At 40.9% G+C, this 20,279-nt stretch overlaps 3 protein-coding genes across 4 annotated transcripts; all 3 read right to left on the bottom strand.

The window, feature by feature from the left end:
• Positions 1-3,553: 3,553 nt before the first annotated feature.
• On the bottom strand, positions 3,554-5,795 carry LOC104453911 (hypothetical protein). The gene is made up of 4 exons (XM_010068557.3): positions 5,465-5,795; positions 4,645-4,734; positions 4,458-4,554; positions 3,554-3,960 (listed from the first exon to the last, which is right to left on the bottom strand). The coding sequence occupies exons 1-4, from the start codon at positions 5,712-5,714 to the stop codon at positions 3,822-3,824; spliced, it is 576 nt and encodes a 191-aa protein (XP_010066859.2). The 5' UTR covers positions 5,715-5,795; the 3' UTR covers positions 3,554-3,821.
• A 473-nt stretch (positions 5,796-6,268) lies between these two features.
• Positions 6,269-9,728, bottom strand: LOC104453910 (26S proteasome non-ATPase regulatory subunit 10). Of its 2 annotated transcripts, none has more exons than XM_010068556.3 (5): positions 9,354-9,725; positions 8,325-8,457; positions 7,348-7,472; positions 7,092-7,238; positions 6,269-6,661 (listed from the first exon to the last, which is right to left on the bottom strand). In XM_010068556.3, the coding sequence occupies exons 1-5, from the start codon at positions 9,555-9,557 to the stop codon at positions 6,527-6,529; spliced, it is 744 nt and encodes a 247-aa protein (XP_010066858.1). In that variant the 5' UTR covers positions 9,558-9,725; the 3' UTR covers positions 6,269-6,526. The 2 variants fall into 2 exon arrangements, 1 of the variants encoding a protein (XP_010066858.1); XR_005552609.1 differs by having other exon boundaries at positions 6,523-6,661; positions 6,738-7,238; positions 9,354-9,728.
• Positions 9,729-10,709: 981 nt separating this feature from the next.
• On the bottom strand, positions 10,710-13,683 carry LOC104455742 (heparanase-like protein 1). The gene is made up of 9 exons (XM_010070480.3): positions 13,474-13,683; positions 13,253-13,289; positions 12,651-12,840; positions 12,380-12,534; positions 12,056-12,289; positions 11,771-11,960; positions 11,556-11,681; positions 11,336-11,435; positions 10,710-11,214 (listed from the first exon to the last, which is right to left on the bottom strand). The coding sequence occupies exons 1-9, from the start codon at positions 13,681-13,683 to the stop codon at positions 10,891-10,893; spliced, it is 1,566 nt and encodes a 521-aa protein (XP_010068782.2). The 3' UTR covers positions 10,710-10,890.
• Between the last annotated feature and the right edge of the window lie 6,596 nt (positions 13,684-20,279).

Genomic DNA, 20,279 nt, shown 5'->3' with positions numbered 1-20,279 from the left:
TCCCCACGTCCATCCGCAAAATAAACTGCAAAAACGATGTATGCCGAATTAGGATCGACCCCGATTTCGCCTTCGGCAAAAGCATATGCGAATCGAATCTCTGCTTGGTCTCGGTCATGAAGGCTGAGAAACAGAGGCATGGTCGGACACGGCTCCTTTCGCCTGGCTAATTGTAATGCTCCGCCGACGCGATGGATTACACATTCGATAACAGATTGTGATTTTCATTAGGAAAATGATTAGGGCCAAGTATGATTTCAAGGTAAAACAGTAATCAATCCGATTCAAAGTTTTAGAATATGCAAGATAAGTTTTCAGTTCCACAGATTAGAAAGTTATTTTAACAGGTAAATTCTAGGTGGAACTGATAACTTTTTTTTTTTTTTTTTATTCCATATCCTTGCATGATCTGACGCCATTAGTCTTTGTTTTCATTTTCAAAGATATCCATGACTATTTTGTGTGTCTAAACATGAGTTATCATCAATGGATTGTATTTAATGATAGTTATTAAATGCGATAATTAATTGCAACCGTTTAATCAAAAGTATAGGTAGAATCTGAATAAATCTTAAAACCGATCTTGAAAGCTGTGATAGGATAAACTCCAAATTTATGGTTACATAGGATAAGTTTTAGGCTACTTTTGATAACCATACAAACAATGTGTCTAATTCTGATTTTTTGTTTCCCGAGAATAGTTTGGAAACATAATCGCGTTTGGTAAAATTTTTGTTCTTGGAATTAAAATTTGGAATAAAATCGAGAATAATAATAATAATAAAAGTTAATTCTTGTTCCTAAGAATCAAAATCATATTTCTCTTCTTCTTTATCTACCGTCATTCCGCGGTTGTCGTCCACCACTAGTCGCCGGCCGCAACCGATCCTGAAGCTCGCCGGGCCGCTGTGGTGAGGTCCAATGAGCTCGCTAGAGGCAAACCCAGCCATCGCGGCGAGATTGGGCACTGAGGATGCTTGCCCAATCTCGCCGGTGGCAGCCAACTTTGCCTGGGTTGGGCGAGCCTCGCCAGCCACACCTGGGGCTAGGTGAGCCCTACCCACTGCCACAAAGGCGATGCTCCGGAGGTCGCTTCGTCTGGCCGGTTGCCGATTAGAAGAAGAACAGGAGAGACAAAGGAAAAAGAAAAGAAAAAGAAAGAAAAAAGAAAAAGAAAAAAATTAAAAATTAAAATAAATTGATTTGGAACAATCAATAAGTATTGTATCAAACACAATTCTATTCATAAGAAATTTTGAACAGATTACTAAGGGCGCGCGTATGACAAAAGTTCTATTTTTCGATTTCTGTTTCTCCTTCCCAGGAACGGGTTTGGAATGCAAATTTGTTTAATTAACGTAATTTGATTTCTCTATTTAAACGATTTCTATTCCGAGAAATAGAGAAATTGAAGAAATCAAAAGCTAAAATTTTAATTTCTCGCTTTAAATAAAAATCGAAGAGTGAAATCAAACCATATAAAAGAACATTGCGCTTTCTTGCTAACTTAATTCACTCATAACCACAACTTCACAAATTATTGCTAATTTTCTTATTCTTATTTTGCTTGTGTTTTTTTTTTTCATTTTTTTTTATAACTTCCTCTTTAGGATGAAAGGCAATCGAATGGGTCTCCAACTTTAAAAATTGACCAAAGTTCTTAAATGCTTACTTAAAACAATGGGGCTCTTTCCTCCTAGAAAGGGTGCGCGCATGGCCAGTTGAAGAAAAAGTTCTTACGTAATAGATGAATAAAAAATGTGCCTAGACATTTAACCTTGTTTCTTTACGTTCAAAATTCTTGCAAAAATCAAAAATAATTAGATTGTTACACAATTTTGAATTTTAATTAAGGCAAGAGATTCAAGAGAATCTCTCTCTTTGCTATGCAAGGGCCATTAAAGGTTCATTGAGCAACAATAAAGAAAATTAAGGATGAGCAAGCGGATTGATTCAATTCGAGAATAAAAATAAACCATGACCTTCCCCCGATTAGTTCCTAACCATAAACATTACTTCAAGGTAGAATTCTCATATATTCCTTTACACCATCAATTTTATTTTGTTGATAATCTTGTATAATACTAGTCTTTGATAAAATGATAGGGCTGTATAGGCGCCATTGATGGCACCCATATTCATGCTTCCGCAATACTTGTCTGAACCTACGCAAGATAAACTTGCAAATGATACATTGACCGAGGAGGGAAACCAAATAAATACGCTTAGGAAAACCATTGCCAATAAAATGGCAATGGATAATAATATGCCGAAAATTCCATGAAATTGTATTTTCAACTTTTTGTAATGTATTAGTATTATTTTGTATTTGAGGATTTCCTATATTGTTTTAGTATTATTTCGATTATTATTTTATATTAGAGGATTTTCTATGTTGATATCTAATCAATTTATATTCCTAGAAATATAAATTTTATTCTATTATCAAACGGCTTACATTTCAGAAGAAATTTTGAGTCATTATCAAACGGGTTTCTTTTACTCGAAACTTGTCCGGGAAATAGAAATTGAGAAATTGATTTACAAAATTTTGTCATCACGTGACCCTAAGGGGGTGCATGATAAAACCGTATTCTTATTTCAGAAACAATTTTTCATTCCAAACCTGTTTTACGGAATAGAAAGCTCCAGTTTGATAAACTTATTCCGTTTTTCTATTTTTGGAATAAATTATATTCCAGAAATAGGTTTAGAATAAAATTAGAAGCTAAAATTTTCCACTTCTCTATTTCTAACATAATGAAAAATAAAATTTTTCTAATCGCTCATCAACCGTTTTTATCCGTTATCAACCGTCGACCACCATCCATCGTTGCCGCCACCGCCGCCCTTGCCGCCACTGCCGGGATCACGGCCGCACCACCACCACAGCTGCCACTTCCGTGGTTGTCCGTCACCACCATCCGCCGATCCACCGTCGTCCGAAAGGAAGAATTTTGTGTCGTTATCAAACGAATTTCTATTTAAACCATCGGGATTCGCCCCAGTGGCCACTCTTCCAATATGGAAGGGGGAGGTGAGGTTCAAATCCCCACCTTCTGGGGATGGGATGGGAACGCGTAGAAGTTTCGGGAGTGGGTTTCACTCCCACGCCCTATAAAGAGGCGTGGCAAAGTCTGAGAAATGAGTGTAGAGTAAGAATAAGTAGGATTGACAAAAAAAAAAAAAAAAAATCAAACGAATTTCTATTTTTAAAGTATAAATTTTGTGTCGTTATCAAACCATTTATTTTCTTTAAACTCTTACTAAATATAAATAAATACTATTTCTGCTCCAAACTATTTCAGAGGAATAGTTATCATGCGTCTTTTAAAAACTGGCTAAAATATTAGAAATTGTTCTAAGAACAAAATAAAAAAAAATTTCTAATTAGAATTTGTTTCCTAATTCCAAAAATTTAAGGAATCTATTTTGTCGGATAAGTTCAAAGTTCTAGGTGCTTGAAACTGCTCACCCCTAAAAATGATATAGAACTTGATCGGTGTGCGGTACCAGATTGGCAAGCCAGAGAAACTTAGTGTTGATAGTGGTCTTATAGCATGTCCAGCTCGTCGTGCTGGAGGAAGTTGCATTGAATTCATGACTTGAAGCTCGGTGAGCAGCGTATAAATAAAAAGCTATGATGTGCTCATCACCATTATACTTGACTAGTTATTACTCGTCTGAATCAGACTCACATCACGCATTACAGGGAAGGAAGAGAAAAAAAAAAGATGGCGTTTGCGGTGAATCTGGGCGGCGCAAGCAAACAAGGATGACCTGAATGGTTAACGGGGTCGTCCCTCTCCAGTTGGACTCCTTCACTTGACGCCGGCCTTCTGCTTTAACATCGCAATGAAGTTTTCTCGTTCTTCCGGAGACATACCTTCCGCCGAACAATCTCCCACGCCCCACTCGGCTCCGCGGATGCAGTATTTGTCTTGTATCTCTTGCTTGTTCCTGAAACGTGGATACTGTCTATGAGAAAGAGAGAGCTTGCTTCTAATAGAGACAGCCCAGCGAACAAAAATTGGTTTTGCACTCATGAAATACAAAGAAAAGGAGGAGACACCAGAATGACTGGATGAGTGATTCTAGCTCTTTTCCCTCTCATCAGCTCATTCAATCCATAGTCTCTCTCTCTCTCTCCCCAATTATCTACACAACAGCCTCAGACAGATTTGATTTGTGAAGGCAACCACAGTGATGATTTACTACTTGAGCATATAATCATGTCGATACGTAACAAGATCGGCTTCCAAAATTGATCTGCGGCATACTTCCGTCACTTCACTTTATATACTAATTTTCTGAACTAGTCTCAGTTCACCACTACACCTAGCATTACTCATCGCCACATGACCCCGACAAATTTGCCAACCCCACCCTGCCTTTTTTCACCATTGCGTGATCGCAATTTATGGAATTCTGAAAGAGAATCGGGACCGAAAGCTTACTTCTCTTTATTGAGCTTTGACTGCTCAAGAAGCTTCTTGAGTAGAGGAGACTGCTTGAACCGTTCATCAAATTCTGCGTACTTCTTCTGGTTCTCTTCTGCCAAAGCACACCTCGACATCTTTTAATCGCGGCACTAGCCAGGTCAAGGGGACAAAACAGAGTATGCAATGAAGTGAAGATAATTACCATTGAATCGGTCGAGAAACTCGATCTGAGGCAATTCTGGGCCAGGGACAGACTCTATTCCAGGCAATCCAGAGAGAAATCCGGCTTCAGCTGCAGCGGCAGGAAAAATATAAATGTAAATTCAGGTTCAACATCCGCACATCACTAATCCTCTACGCCGATCGCACGCGCCTCACAATTTTACCACGCGTGAAACCCGGCATAATTCAAGAAGTGCAAAGAGCACACCGGATTCTGCAATCATATTAGAAGCCAGACAAGAATAAGACAAGAAGCTATACTACTTCAGTGCACGCATGCCCGACCAAAACACCAGTCGAGGTTGTTTTTCTTCAAGTGCACCATGCATACCCACATCTTGTACACACGATTCTGCTCGCACCGACATCTTCTCCCCACAGTCATTAAAACGAAGCACATACCTAGTCGCATTCAAAAAAGGCGAACAATCGACGAATGGGACCTCCTAACTCTAGATCGCAAGCCTTCTGTAGTGGATGCACATCTGCGAACACAACCTAACCTTTTTCAACAGTAGAAGCTCCAAGACACGCTTCCCCTTTTGCAATAACCATTCCCCCACCAAAAAAGACGAACACTGGGAATTCCATCCCATTGACCGGACATGCAGCATGCGGCAGGCGAAAAGGGTACGAATCAAATTCGAATACGCTCGGCAGAAACTACTCTTCGGAAGAAACCCAATGAAAACTGGAGCTAAATCAATGCTATTGCTCTAAATAGACGAAATGGGAGACGACCATGCCGCCTCGAGTCAAGAGCAAACGAACCCATAGAAGAAGAACGCTCGTGACTGTACCTGGATTCGACCACAGGAGGATGGCGAGCGAAGCAGCGAGAGGGGCGGTCCGGTGAAGAGGGCCGACGGGACGTGCTGACGACGACACGCAGGAAGAAGAAGAAGAAGGTGTTGAAGAAGAGGAGCGAGAAGCATCCGAGAAGGTTTTGGTGGACAGAATGGGAGCGCCGCCATCTGCGAGTTCATCTTTGCTTTTGGACGGGATTTTACAGTGCAGGGTCGCCAGAGGTGAGAGCAAAGATAAGCCCATGACTCGGGGGAGAGAGGGAGAGAGATAAGAGACGGAGAAACTTCGCTTTTCCGGGATTTCAGGAGTAGCTTCTCTCTCTCTCTCTCTCTGCCGACTCATGAGTCATGAGCAAAGCTGATTTCTATATTATTTTTCTTCATTCGACAGAAAAGTTGCAATAATATAAAAAGTTTTGGACGGATCAATCTGACGAATTATGTAAATTACGCGTCAAGACACGATTAACAAAATCACGAACTCCCATGTAGTAATTACAATTTGATTGATTTTACACATGGTATCATCAACAGAATGAAACCCTTTTAACACTTTATCAAAATTCATTCTTGCAAATTTTGGTGACTAATACCACCGTGCTCATACCCACCCCGTGATGGATGAATTGGTTAGGGCAAATGTTGGCCACATAACAACTAGGGTTCAATTCCCCTCCTTGTCATGTTGCGCGACTTAAGTGGGGTGCCGTGGAAGGTGAGTTCCCGCATTAGTGCCCTGAGTTTACGTCGCCGGCTGTACAGTGATTTTCGGGTAAAAAAAAAAAACCACCGTGCTCATAGCACAAAATTAATGAACTATTCATTCCGAGCAACAACAGTAGTTCATTGAAGAGAGAGTTGCGGGTCTTCTCTTCAACATAACAGGGTCGAAAATCATAAGCAGGAACAAACGGTGATTTTTATATCCAGAAAGTACACAATGCCAAGCGAATCGAAACATCAGGATACAACTCTCTCCGCGTCTACTTGCCTAAATTTTTCCGACTTTGGACAATTCGCTATAAAAAGTTAAGGGAAATCAAATTGCAAAAGGGATCATCCTTCGAGCATGGCTTTCGCGGCGTCCATGAGTGCTGGTCTCCAGTCATGTGATGCCCTGCCAAGCACGGTGTATCCTTCTTTATCTTCCACATCTACGTCTGCTCCATGCCTTATCAACAGCATAGCCACCTGACCATGAATAAATCGACATAAAACAAGTAAATGGTCTGATGAGGATCTCGAACTTAGAAGCAGGAAGCCTGACCTCACTCAGTTCAAGCTCCAGCAAGCCTTTGCCCCAGCAATGACAGCAGAATTACACGTATGGTTATTTACAAATTTGAATATGAATAGCCTAATCGGCAATTCTAACTGACAGACCAATTCAAAGGTTGCTAGGACAGGAGGAGGGTGACAAGCCTTGTCCCACCTCAGTTTCTCTCATTAAAGGAGGGATCTAGCTGACTCTAATTTTTCAATCCCAGTAACTGCCCAAAGGACTCAGGGCTATATATATGAATGTATAAAATAGTTTGCAGATATACATGTAAAATTGTACCTAGCCTTTAATTCAGTGCAAAACAAAGCAAATTGCATGACTACTTCACTGTTGTCAGACCTCTTTATTGTAGCAAATTACTGCAGCCATCAAAGGCGTTTGGCCTGCTTTATCAACAGGGTCAACCTCAGCTCCTTCCTCGATCAGAAATTCACACATTTCTGATTTCCCTGTGCCCGCAGCACGATGCAATGGAGTGCTCCCTACCTGAAAGCTACACATGTCAAGCAATTGATGAAGGCCAAAAATAAACAACACCAAATGTTTTCAGTTCAAACGAACATGTATATAGGAAGTCAATTGTGCAATTACTGACCTTATCCTTTGCATTGATATTTGCACCGTGTGAAATCAGAGTTTCAGCGACTTTCAACCATCCTTTACTGGCGGCATAATGGAGACCAGTACGTCCGCCATCATTCTTTAAGTTAACATCAGCTCCTGCAAAGAATCACCATCATGTGACAACTAAATTATGTCAAGACAAGTGAAAAGCGAAAAGGGGCATTTCTTTCTCCACCATGTATGGAAGGAACTGAACAAAGGTTGTTTATATAAAAGGACACAACAAGGAACTTGGCATGATAATGTGCCATCTATCCTTAGCTACCGAGGTTAGGCATGATTACACTCACAACAGTAAGCAGCCTTCTCTTTCCTCTAGGTAGACCAACCACTCACCGTATACAAAGGCTGTGTACAAAATTGATTCACAAGCCTGGTCACTGAAATGTGAGCATGAAGCAGTTACTAAGAATGAAGCGCACACACACGTCAAAAGATCCATAATGCTTGCGTGACTTATTGTTTTACATAGTCTAAGTGTAGCATATAAATTCTTTCACCATATCCACATAGATAGAATTAGTGTTTCGCTGAGTCTGGACAACACTAAAGCCTGAGTACTCCAATTGAGTTCAGCAAGGAAATGGTGTCTTAACAGTGAAACCTGATTAAAAGAATCCTCAAGTTCTCCATTTACCCTGTAACAATTGCCTGACACTACTCCACTTCACAAGCTGGAGATACTATAGGATACATACCAACCAAGGGCTTACACAACATCCAAAGAAATCGATCCTCAGTTGAAATTTCATTGATTTGGCTTCAGACTGCTTTCGATTTTCAAAGGCTCATCTGACTTCAGAGAACCAAAAAGTGTTTTAACAATAGAAGATTTATCCTAACAAATTAAGAGCGGAAATGAAAGCACACAAATCCATCAGCATGTCTGTGTACTCAAAACTGTTTTCAGACTCATCAGCACATCATGGAACTCGCAGACATACTTGCCTTTCCTCAACAAGATCTCCACAATCTGTTCATTCCCAATGCTCGATGCAGAATGAAGCGGGGCCCAACCTTCTTCATCTTTGCTGTTTATCACACTTGTTGACTGATCAGCATCTGACAGTATATCCACTATCTGATCCAGTCAAATGGAAAACAATTCAACACAAAGCAATCTAGTGAATGGATTAAACACACATCATGAACAAAGAAACAGCCAAATGTATTTCACAACAAGCCCCGCAAATGCGTGAATCTAATGATTTATGCTGTCATTTACGCGATCTTTTAGAATATCCATTGGGCAAAGAATGATTGCAATCGCACATAGGCTATCGCAAAACAAAAATTATGGGTGCCCTAAGCGCTCACGATGCCCTTGAGCATGCAAATCGAAACCATGACAGCTTTGTGCAATAAGCATGCTCTCCACACATAAAAATCTTCAAAAACTAGTGTGCTGCATATGTAGATTGCATCCGTCCGCACTCACTAAAATCCGATTTTGATAATTATACGATTACACTATGTAATCAATGGCGATTGAAAGTGCTTCTCAAACTTTAGACAGTGATAAACCATGTAATTACTGAGAACGCCCACTCGAAATTTTCAAGGTTGCTTCCCATGTCTCTTATCTTTGATAAATTTACTCTCGACAGGAATTGTCACAAAGGTTATCCACATCTCAGAATCAAGCCATTTATTCATATTCCCCGCTAGCACGTTATAGTTTTCGGCACAAAATCCGAGGCGAGACTATATACTGGTGCAAGATTATCCACACTGCGTTGAGGAATTACAGAGAATTACTTCTTCTAAAGCTCTGGTCCAAGAGGCTATCGCCTCACCAACTCAGGCTAATCGAACTGCACTCTCGCGCCCTACCGTGGCGATCGCTGGCGAACCTAAAACGACTCGACCAAAAAAAAAAAAAAAAAAAAAAAAAAAAAACGCGAGGACAAATGTCTCCGGCGAAGCACTTCATCTCGGCCTCTCTGGATTTCCGGAGGCGAAGAAGGAAGAAAGTACCTCGGCGTGACCGGCGGAAGCGGCGACGTGGAGGAGGGACCGACCGTCCTCGTTCCGGAGGGAGAGCACCTTGGAGAGCTGGTCCCGCGCGAGCGCTCTGAACGCCGCGGGATCGCCACCCTCGGCGGCTTTGAAGAGGTCTTCGTCCCTGATCGGCCGTTGCTCCGGCGTCGCGCTCGGAGCAGAATCGATCTCCATTTCCATGGCGGCGCGTACGGGATTTTCGGGGGGGGATGCGGCCGCCGGGAGGGGTTTTCTCCCGAAAGGCGAGGGGTTTTTTGCGTTTGACCGAAGGTCAGCCGTTCCAGCGGCTCTGATTGGCTCGTGCCCGTGCGCTCATACGCGAACAGATGGTAACGTCTATAGAGAATCGGTTCGCTAGGCCGTTCTGTTGTGATAATCGTCGTGTGGGAATTGGACCGCGAACTTAAGAATTCCTACGTGTCCGAAAAGCAAGCCCGACAAAGCGGGTAGACGATCTCGAAGAAAATCGGCAGTTTTACATGTTAATTATAGTACACTTCTCTAGAAATTAATTATTATATGATGAATGAGAAAGAATTCAAGAACAACCAAGAAAATGGAATCCTGAATAATGAGAATCACCCGATCTTGACAATACAAAAAAGCCGTCGAAGCCTGCTCTCAGTGACGCTTGATTACCTTTTTGAATTGACTTGGCAATGCTGTTATTGATATGCAGAGGATAAGGAATATGATCATCTCGAAGGGGTGACCTGAAAACACAGGCGCTAATACCGCAGCGCGAGGCAAAGGAACACCGCCTGTGTTGCCAGGCCACCTATTGGAGATGCATCCCTTTTCTGGTTCCGTGCGATTCTTGGGTGACGGGTCTGTTGCCTCAAAGCTTTATATAGGAAGAGTCAAAGGTCGAGTGCTAACGACAAAGTGTCACTAGAATGTGCTCATCCAAGCGACACCCCGAAATTGTACTATTGAGATGTGCTGTCCCAGCTTTGTCTTCTAGGGAGGCGTAAGACGCAAACCCACGTTCCCCGCAGAGAACGGGACCGGCGGACACCCTGCCCCAATCCCAATCAATCGGATTTCGCTGTCGATGAGCTCACTAGAACGAAATCCTGGCATCTTTCTTGAATGGGTAAGGGTGGGGATCCCTCCGAGTCATTTAAGGTCTGTGTCTCGGGAAGCTCGGTTGCTCGAAATGCCTTCCTGCGCCATTCAAGAACGCCAAACGGAAGCGAGGCTTGCTCTGTGCAAGAACCTCCTCTGTCCTATGTAATCCCGAGTCTGATTCTGCTGGATACGTGAACGGGACTCGCGAGCGAATGATGCGCAAGAAACAGTAACTCCTCAGACCATGAGACGTGCGGCGAAAGGATAATCCACATTTTGTATACCAACCAGAACAAAAAAGTTTTTGGGTACTGAGAAGATTTCTCAAACTTGAAAGGACGTCTGACTCTAACCGGCTAATCTAAATCCTAGGAAACGATGCCTAAAGAGCTCTTCTCATCACTAGAACCTGTCCATCCAGGAGACTTGGGAAGGATACTTCTTAAGCACATGCTGGTGCCCTGAAGTCCCTGAGGGTTGCGTACACTATCGAATCGGCCGCGACAGCAATTGGCAAGGATGGGTCGACGAGCTCTGGCTTCATCTCAGGTATGTCCGACAATTCGGTGAGCTCCAGCGGAGTCCCGTTCAGGAGCAGCACGTCGCTTTGGATGTTCCCGTCCTTTGGCGTCAGATGGTACTCTTCTCTAGGTTGCCTGCCGCCACAAGCCTGCTCGACTGCAGGATATATATTCAGGTCATTGACGACCGAAACGTTGAAGGAAGTCGAGTTCGACATGTTGATCAGGATGAGGCTCACGCCAGGCTGAACCAAAAGATATGTCTTGAGTGGTCAGAAAATTTAAGCAGAAATGGGCTCGAAGAATTATTGGTAGAAATGGGGTTGTCGCCAGCAACGCGTGCTTGACCTTCCGAAGTGAGTTTACCTTGTCCTTCGAGCAATGAGAATATGCACGTAAATGAGCAGAACCATCGTGCATCGTCGCAAGGACGTGTTTCCCCATCAGGCGATGCCACAGGAGCGCGCTGATTGAATAGAACGGGATCGATTATGCAGTTGAGAAGGAAAATGAGAATCGTGCCATAATCGGACAACAAAGGTATAATAGACAAAGTTAATTGCTCATGCCGAGGTGATCTACTGACCCATAATAATCCGGGTTTGGGACGAAACTCGTAGTGTTGAGGAGACCGTAGTTTCCACCAATCAAAGCTTGTCTGCAGAAGACCTTGTGGTTGAACTGGGATGTCATGCCCAATTGATCCAAGTACCTGTTTTTTCGCTCATGAACACAAAATTAAACTTCGTTCCGTAAATCTATCTCAATCTGCAATTCTCTTATTTCCGTAAGGTTCCTCACCAGAATCCATTGGCGAAGGTGTGTGAAACGTCCTTGCCGCCGCTGTTATAAGCCCCGCCTGCTTCCCCAACCCATGGGCCCGACCATGGTCCGAATCTCTCTGCGGTTCTCATGACATCCTTATGCGTCTGAGCGATCTCGTCCAGAAAGTACGGGTCCTGAATCTTGTCAATGAGAGTCGGATCAACACCTGCATGGAGGAAATGTGGTGATGAACTTTATCCTCGACTTGCAGGATACAAGTAATATCAAGCTGGAGGTTCCTGATGGCTTAGTATGTTGTACCTGCACCGAGATTGTATATATGGTGGGTTAAACCGTCGACTACGTTGGGTCCTGAGGCCTGGAGGAAGGTCTCAAACCACTTCTGGTCGTAAAATCCAGCCGGACCCAAGACCTTTGGCCTCGTGGCCGGGTCTGGGTACAATTCCTCAATCATCTTCTTGAGCACGATCATGTCTTTTCCGTACTGGTCGGCGTCGACTCTTCCAGAAACCCCAGATCCACAGAGCTCGTTGCCTGATCAAAGAAAATGCAGAACAGTTTAGTCAGGTTATATAAACAGATACTAATAAGAGTATATAAACTATGACTTGAGCTTCAAGTTACCGAGTTCGTATGAGTCCATCTTGTATCCTTTGGAGATGGTGTAACTCATGAGATCGCGGGCGTTCTGTGAATCCCAGTCACCGATGAAATGGTCGCTATCATTGGGCGACCTGTGCCTTCCGATGAGAGCATTCAAGCCGAAAGTCAATGCAGCTCTGCGAAGCAATATTGGATTAGTATTCAGAGATTTTCTTCTTTTTATCCTCTAGGATTTCGTTTGCGGCTTGAGAAGTTCGATGATGCCAATGAATATTGGCAAAGAAATTGTTACCCGGTCTCATTGAACAACTCATTAAGCTGATCCCACCGGTCCATCGTGAGGCAACCCCGGCTGAACCCAAACATGCCGCTGGGTCGCTTCTTGAAGTGGGGGCATTTGCGCACCGGTCTCGCGTCTCCGACCTTGTAAATGACCTGGTCTTGCAACGAGCCTCCGACTCTGATCCTCAGAGGATTGAAAGCTGTAATGCCACACGACAGAAAAGCCCTTATCAGAACAATACCAATCGATCGAGGAGCACGTTGTTCGATCCTAGACTAGCAAAACAGCACCTTCCTGTTTCTCTGGCGGCTCGACAAATCAGATAAATAAGCTCTTTCTCGCTTAAAAAAAAAAAAAAAAAAAAAAAAAAAAAAAACTACACTTGGTACTTCCTTTCTCCTATGGATTGTCAACCATCAATAATCAAATCTGCTCTATGGAAAGCTGGGTTCCGTGTAAGCTGAACTATATATATTGTAAAGCTCTCAACTTCAAGCAGAAGTTTAAATTCATCGATAAGTAACTCCTTCAGAAGCTGTCTGATTCAGCGAAAAGCTAACATAAGATTTCCAATGCCTAGAAAACTCAGTTGTGCTCTTGGTGTAACTTACCCTTTATAGCATTCGACAGGATCTTGTTCTTCAAATCCTGCAAAGGCAAAAAAATACGACAGAACCATGAAAAACATACCAATATTCCAGTGCAGCTTCATCCGGCAACGATAACAATCGACACGCATCATGAATTCCAAGCCAATGCGACAACGATAACAATCGACACGCATCATGAATTCCAAGCCAATGCGAGAGAGAGAGAGAGAGAGAGAGCATACCAAGTTGATGATCCCGGCCATCCCCCAAGGGCACTGACCGTAATCACACTTATCGACCGGCCACCAGTCCAATGTCGCGCACACAAAGTTATCATCGGTCCTTGCCACGTCGGTCACTCCGGCGACCGTGACCGTCACGTCTTTCGCCAGGCACAGCGAAAGCCACGAGAGCACCGCCGCAAAGCAACAGATCGCCTTGAACTCCGCCATGTCTCGAGAGATACAAAGTGGCCTCTGTGGCCTCCCCTCTCTCTCTCTCTCTCTCTCTCTGGTGCTGGACACCAACTTCTGCAATCACGTCGAGATTATTCTATTAGATTTAAAGGGGATTCACGTAAATCCCAGATTGGATTTTTTGGAGCTGAAATTTTGAGATTACACTACTCCGCATGGCTTTTTCCGTTGATTAAAAGATAAGTCTTTGCCACAAAAAAAGAAGAAAAGAAAGATAAGATCTTTTAATAATATGCAATTATCCATAACTCCTCTACTTACGTTGGTAGTATATCCGTTTACAAGTTTGAATGAGATAGAATCTCGTGCTCTAAGGTCATCAAAATCCAAGTGATTATATTCGTAAGAATCGAACCCAAAAGCTTGCGTTACTTGAGGCATAAGATCGATGTGCCGCTTGATCATTTGGATTATTATTATCGATACCTGTCTATCGTATTTAGATATATCATCAATAAGATCATATGTCTTCTTTTTGTTTTTGGAAGAAAAATATTTATATGAACATGCCTTGTCTATTTAATAGTATATTTCTTAAAACTTCTTAGAGAGAAAATGTCAATTTAATGTTACCATTACAAAGATATAATGCATATCTTATTATTTTACTATATCTATTATAGTTGGTTAATCATTAAGTGTGACGACCCCAGCACGTCACAGCTACTATATAATTAGTATCGCCAATATATTCTTTATTTTAATTTTTCTTAAGTATGTGGAAGCATAAGGGACCAAAGGAAATTCTAGGCTACACATAATTTTCTGCAAATAGGGCAACTTCATTTCTTATTTATCTATACATGTACATCAAACAACCGGTGGGGTGCTATGGGAAAGTACAAAATGTTAGTACTAAACTAACTATACTAGACTCTAGGTCAATCATCCCTCCCCACCTAGTCGTACAAATGTCATCTAACAATGGCCCTGATGTCCTCAAAATCTTCAAGCTCCAAAAATCTTGTTCCCTTCTACTTCCTTCCTATGTCGTCAAGCTGTCTCCGCCTCCTAACCTTTCAGAGGACAGTGGGAGTGGACCCACTATATGTCCATTAACACTAGCATATATCCCGATGAACTCAAGGGTAACCTGCCTCGTTGAGGGCCCTATGTCAACGACTATATTCAATTTGATTTGAATGAAGATAATATTCGAAAAATCGGGGTCCGTGAACTTGTCCTCCTCCTAAGTGAAGTTCACTAGCACCTCGTAGCGAATCATCGGGAGGTAGGTGGGATTGACATTCTAATGATCTGAAAAGATGAAGTCAACAACTAGTGAGTCACAACCCAACAAGTAGAAAGTCCATCAGTCTATACCACACAAATTGATCACTATGTGACAAAGAAAGTCTCAATAGAAAGTTTCTTAAATCACATACACAATAGCTTATTTGAGAACCTTTCAAAATACACGGTTGATCAATATAAGTAATAACTTTCCCTAACAAATGACCAATAGTTTGATTCAGAAATACCAAAGTGACAATCAACACAAGTTGATGTTGCCATCATCTTCGGGGGAACTCCGTTACCCTTGAGCATCTCGCACCCATCCGGTATCATGAGGCATCTGGGGAGCCGCATTACACCCCCCATGCATTTGGAGAAACCTAGTTACCTGTCCAAGCATCCTTACTACAACCTAAGGCATCGTCGTCCCAAGGATCGACGGCATTCTCAGTCACACATTCAAACCACGGCAATTCCATAATTCAATTAAAAGTACCTTAACACCACTACCATTCAGGGATTCAAGCATGCATCTAATAAAGGACCTTTTCTCATTACTTCTGCTCCTTGCATACCCTTTTGTCTTGAAGTAAGACATTTGAAGTTTGTCGGTCATTTTCATTTCTTAGACTAATACAAACTCATCCATATAGATATTAAGTGAACCATGGGTAAGATCCCATATTCTAGGCCCAAACTAACCTCATAAGGCGTCTTGCACGCCTCTAGAGTCGATGGCTATTGTCTAGGTAATCGATCTCCAAAAATTATGAAACTTTAGTATGAGGTGAAAAAGACCTAAAGGAACATCTTTAGTGAAGAAATCAAGATCCAATTCAGTTCATACAGTTCTAAATAATTTTTGCAAGCCGGGCTCAAAACTGTCAAAATCTCTAGGACGAAATTGAGTAGAAAAATAAATATTTTACTGAATAATTGAGACCGAAAAATTATGAAAATTTATTATGTGGTAGCTTGGTATGTTCTATACAAATTTTGTGAAGAACATATTTTATAATTCTGGACCGAGAAATCTGTAGAAAATGAAAAGCAGAAAGAGGTCGGTCCAGTGACCCAAAAACAGATTTTGAATCCTGAAGTTTTTTCTAATATATTTTTGTCATATGAAATCAAAAAATTCTGAAATTAAAGTATGTCATAGAAAAGTCAACAAGGAACACTTTCATGAAGATGCCCCATGAAATTTGCACCACATAAGTCTATACAAAATTAGCAAACTTCTGGGTCGGGCTAGATCCAAACCCGCCCTCAGCCCAGTCACAAATTTCCTTCAAAGTTTCTGCCATTCCAGCCTTCGCACGTGCCAAAAATCAACTATCCATGCCTCTACAACCTAGTACAAGTTTGACTATTTCAAACTTGACAACGTAGCTAAGTAACATAGTCAGAACTTCTGACTAAATGAGTAACATAATTGAAACTTTGATTAAACGAAAATCTCAACAATGTTCTTGGATTCCTGTGAAACTATTCTCGTCATACGACAAACGATCAATATAGGATAGAACGGAGGATATCCACTTGCCTTGGGTCCTCGTGATTTGTGACAGCAGCTTGGCGGAACAAAGACGAGGTTGACGGTGGTGACGCAAGTAGCTGCAACGGAGAGAGAGAGAGGGTCTTTGCTGCTTCCGCTTGCTGTCTTCTCTAATTCACGGCTACAACAGAAGTGGGGAAAGAAGCTGGAGGAGCTGAAGAGGGCGTGCAGATAGGGGACTACTGGTTCCCTCTTTATCTCTCCCTGCGTGCCCCCTTTTCTTCGTTTTTTCCTAATCAATGCTGCCCCTTCCACTGTCATTGTCTCTTTCTTCTGCGTCAATTTGTTGACTAAGCTACCCCAGTCCATGCTAGCTGGATCCTTATACCTTGACCAGCTCAAACATGGAGTACCATGAAGAAGATTCAATAGTCTTGGTAATTTTTTTTTTTTAAAGCGATTTCTTTAAAGGCCAATACTTTGGGATTTTTTGAGGTTGGGATGTTTGGATCAGCAAAGCTTATTGACGACAAGGTAGCGACTGCGACTCGGTGATGTCGCGGCGAGGATGCGAATGGTGTAGTCCAATGGAAAGCTTGTTATTTTGTCGAGCGAAAAATCAAGATGTCACATTAAGCTTCAACCATAAAATATAGGTTTAACTAAGACACTAGCAATTTCTCATTGATGAATTGATTTTAATGGTATCATATTTATTTCATCTGTGCAAAAATGAAATAATCATCGACCTAAGATCCTTATAACCGATTGGATGCAGTTCTTAGTTTTTGATTCATCTTCCTCAATCAAGAAACAAAATCCATGATGTGTTATATGCTTTCTAACTTTATTTGCAATTAAAACATACTTTTTTTTTTAATTATAGGTTCCGTTTGTTTTAAGGAAAACGAATTATTTGGAAAAGATTATTTTTAAATAATCAATTGGATCGCTTGAAATAATTAGTTAATGAAAGCCTTTTCTTTTCAATACCAACAATTTATATATAATTTTTTTTTTTTTGTGAATGATAAAAATATTTTTCATTAAATCATTTTGTAAGCAATACAGACGATAATTTTTGTTTATTTGCTGCGCAAGAAACGGAGGCTAAAAATTAGAATATTATACATAATTGATTTTGCCCTTCCCCCGTGTGGGTGGGTGTGTTTCGGTCAACTCGCCAATTTCTTGATTGTGAAAGTGTACGTGAGACGAATGATTGAAGACAACGGGACAAAGAGTCGGGAAAATGTCATATTCCGTATGAAACGGCCATGATTCGATATCAATAAAATGATTTGGGGAACAAACAAACAACGAAGAATCGTGTGATCTTCGCAAGTTCTTTATCAAGCGTTATGATTACGATTTTTCCGTTAAATTTGAGAGTCTATGCGCGCTCGTAGCCATCTTTCTCCGTGCAGCATACGGTTGGAATAGGCGTTCTGCTCAAATTATAATGTGACCATATATTCCCAAATTTAGTGTATGTGAGCTTGCGTAACATATGCGTTGGGGAAGCATAACTAAGGAGAAATATTCTGGAGATGTTGTGATCAGAGGATCCTCGCCCTTTGACGCATTGTATATATATATTATGAAACGGTTGATATTTAATCAACTCATAATTCAAAAATATTATAGCATTTAAGGGATTGAGTCTAGATCTTAGCGTCTTTAACGTGGATTTAGACTCAAATTCCCTCTTAACAATACTTTGTTATCTCTATTTGAGAAATACTTTCTTGATACATATGTTCTTTCTTTGCATTTCATTTTCAAATAAGGATTAATAATTCTCTCTTCATGGATTGGAGTACGGAAGGCCCACATAAAAAAGGAAAAAGAGTATATATAGTCCTTTCTTTTTCGTGAATATCGCCACGTGGCTTAATCTTAACTGCTCTCTTAGGAATAGGAGGCAATGATTTAGCGGTATATTTGTTAGAGATTACTCCACTACAAGAAAATATTTAGTGGTATGTGTGCGCCATGTCATCCGCTGACCTCATGTGCACATACCACTCAGATATCGACACGTGTCATTTGGGACCCGCTGAAAACGGAAGGGCTAGCTCAGCTTGGCTCAGCTCACCCAGAAGAAAAGACAGGTCACACTCGCGTGCAAAATTTTTCTCTCTCCTCAATTGAATTTTTTGTGATTTTTTTCTCTCTCTCTCACTTTCTCTCTCCTCAAAATGCTCTCTTTATCTTGTACGTGGATTACTATTTACAACATTCTATAGTAGTTGTGGTAAAATGCAAAAGAGTACAAATTGTTATGATATGAAAACTCATGTTCTGATAAGACTACAAAACTCGTCATGTGTTATTAGAAGTAATTCAATAAGCACTCCAACATAAAAGTTATTTATTGCATCGAATCTCTAATGTCGTATAAGATAGTAGATGATTTGTCACCATGCATCGTTCAAATTTCAACACACAATCAATATTTGACATCGTTTGTAGACACAAATAAGACAGTAGATGATTTGCCACCATGATTGTTCGGTACATGACATGGATTAATATTTGAAATCAATATTTGCGTCCGCCACAACTGAACTCAAGTGTTTTGTTTCATTTATGAAATTATTCTCTAAACGAGAGTTAAAAAGACTATCGCCTAAAATTGAAAATGAAAAGAAAATATAAAAATGACAAATTTGTTGATTCGTGGACTTTGTTGATAATGTAGAACATAGTAATAAATAGAGATGAGACGTACCCCCAAAAAGTCCCAGCAAACAGAATTAGATTCGGGTAAACAATCCCGTTTCAATGACCCACATCACCAAATAAAATGGGTAGCGAAGACGAACTCTCCTTCTGCCATCCTTTTATTCAGATCGGAGCAAAAAGAAAGCATGATTGAAAATAAGAGAATATTCATTGAAACTCTCAATGACACGCGCTAAAAAATTTCACAAATAGAATGGGGTCTTTCGCTGGAAAAAAAGAAGACTAAAACTTGTTGGAGGAAGGGCCCGTTTGGTTCGGTTTTTGGGGAATGCATTTGCAGAAATGCAAATACCTTTAGGTGAAGAGGGTTTTCTGAAATACAAATGTCGTTTGATAAAATTTGCATTGAGAAACAACTTTAGCCAAAATACTGTTTGGTAAAATTTGCATTTGTAATTAACTTTTATTAAATTAAAAAAAAAAATTATTTTTATTTTTTTTTTTTTTTTTGAAGTCCGGCCACCAGAGACCACCGAATCCGGCAGCCGAACCGCCTGAATAAAAAAAAAAAATAAAAATAAAATAATTTATTAAACATAAAATATATATAAATAGACCATAAAGGGGTTAGGATCGGAGTACTATATTAAGAGAACAAGGAAGTATAACAGATTAACAGATCTATAAGCAGGGAAGGATGTATCTTAAAAAGAAATGATGTATATAAGATCAAGAAAGTAAATGACTTAAATAAAATCGCGAGAATTAAAAATAATGTAAAGACCGAAAGCAATATATAAGATATAGAGTAAGAGTATGCATAAACAAAAACCAACCATGAAGGTGGTCTGATCTTGTATTAAATAAAGCTGAAAAAGCTGAAATTACATGTATTGAAAGATGCAGAAGTTTAAAGCATCAAGTCATCCACTAGGGCGGTAATCCGCACTCCAGGGAGTATTGATGTTTGTATTATAAGAAATGGTTAACCAACTATCATGTAAGTTGGTAATCCTGTATAAAACTATGTATGTGAAAACTAACTTACTTTGAAACCAGAGGATACAAGGTAAGAGAGCTTGGAGATGGAAGAGATGAGGATGGAGATGGAAGGGGTGATGGGTTACAAGTGAGAGAGGGAGAAGAAGAA

The sequence above is a fragment of the Eucalyptus grandis genome, chromosome 7 (assembly GCF_016545825.1).
Source record: "Eucalyptus grandis isolate ANBG69807.140 chromosome 7, ASM1654582v1, whole genome shotgun sequence".
Lineage (NCBI taxonomy): Eukaryota > Viridiplantae > Streptophyta > Magnoliopsida > Myrtales > Myrtaceae > Eucalyptus > Eucalyptus grandis.
The sequence above is the reverse complement of the archived record's forward strand: the minus strand, read 5'-3'. Positions and strand labels throughout refer to the sequence as shown.

What these genes read in the sequence shown, in the direction of transcription:
- LOC104453911 (XM_010068557.3), bottom strand. Translation starts at nt 5,714, where the DNA reads ATGGGCTTATCTTTGCTCTCACCTCTGGCGACCCTGCACTGTAAAATC. An exon ending in CCTCCTGTGGTCGAATCCAG is followed by an intron (nt 4,735 to 5,464) that starts GTACAGTCACGA and finishes CTGCCGCTGCAG; the next exon opens with CTGAAGCCGGATTTCTCTCT. An exon ending in GTTTCTCGACCGATTCAATG is followed by an intron (nt 4,555 to 4,644) that starts GTAATTATCTTC and finishes GTGCTTTGGCAG; the next exon opens with AAGAGAACCAGAAGAAGTAC.
- LOC104453910 (XM_010068556.3), bottom strand. Translation starts at nt 9,557, where the DNA reads ATGGAAATGGAGATCGATTCTGCTCCGAGCGCGACGCCGGAGCAACGG. An exon ending in GGAGATCTTGTTGAGGAAAG is followed by an intron (nt 7,473 to 8,324) that starts GCAAGTATGTCT and finishes GATTCTTTGCAG; the next exon opens with GAGCTGATGTTAACTTAAAG. An exon ending in TAATTTGCTACAATAAAGAG is followed by an intron (nt 6,662 to 7,091) that starts GTCTGACAACAG and finishes ATTCATGGTCAG; the next exon opens with GTGGCTATGCTGTTGATAAG.
- LOC104455742 (XM_010070480.3), bottom strand. Translation starts at nt 13,683, where the DNA reads ATGGCGGAGTTCAAGGCGATCTGTTGCTTTGCGGCGGTGCTCTCGTGG. An exon ending in GAGTTGTTCAATGAGACCGG is followed by an intron (nt 12,535 to 12,650) that starts GTAACAATTTCT and finishes ATTGCTTCGCAG; the next exon opens with AGCTGCATTGACTTTCGGCT. An exon ending in CCAAACCCGGATTATTATGG is followed by an intron (nt 11,436 to 11,555) that starts GTCAGTAGATCA and finishes CTATTCAATCAG; the next exon opens with CGCGCTCCTGTGGCATCGCC.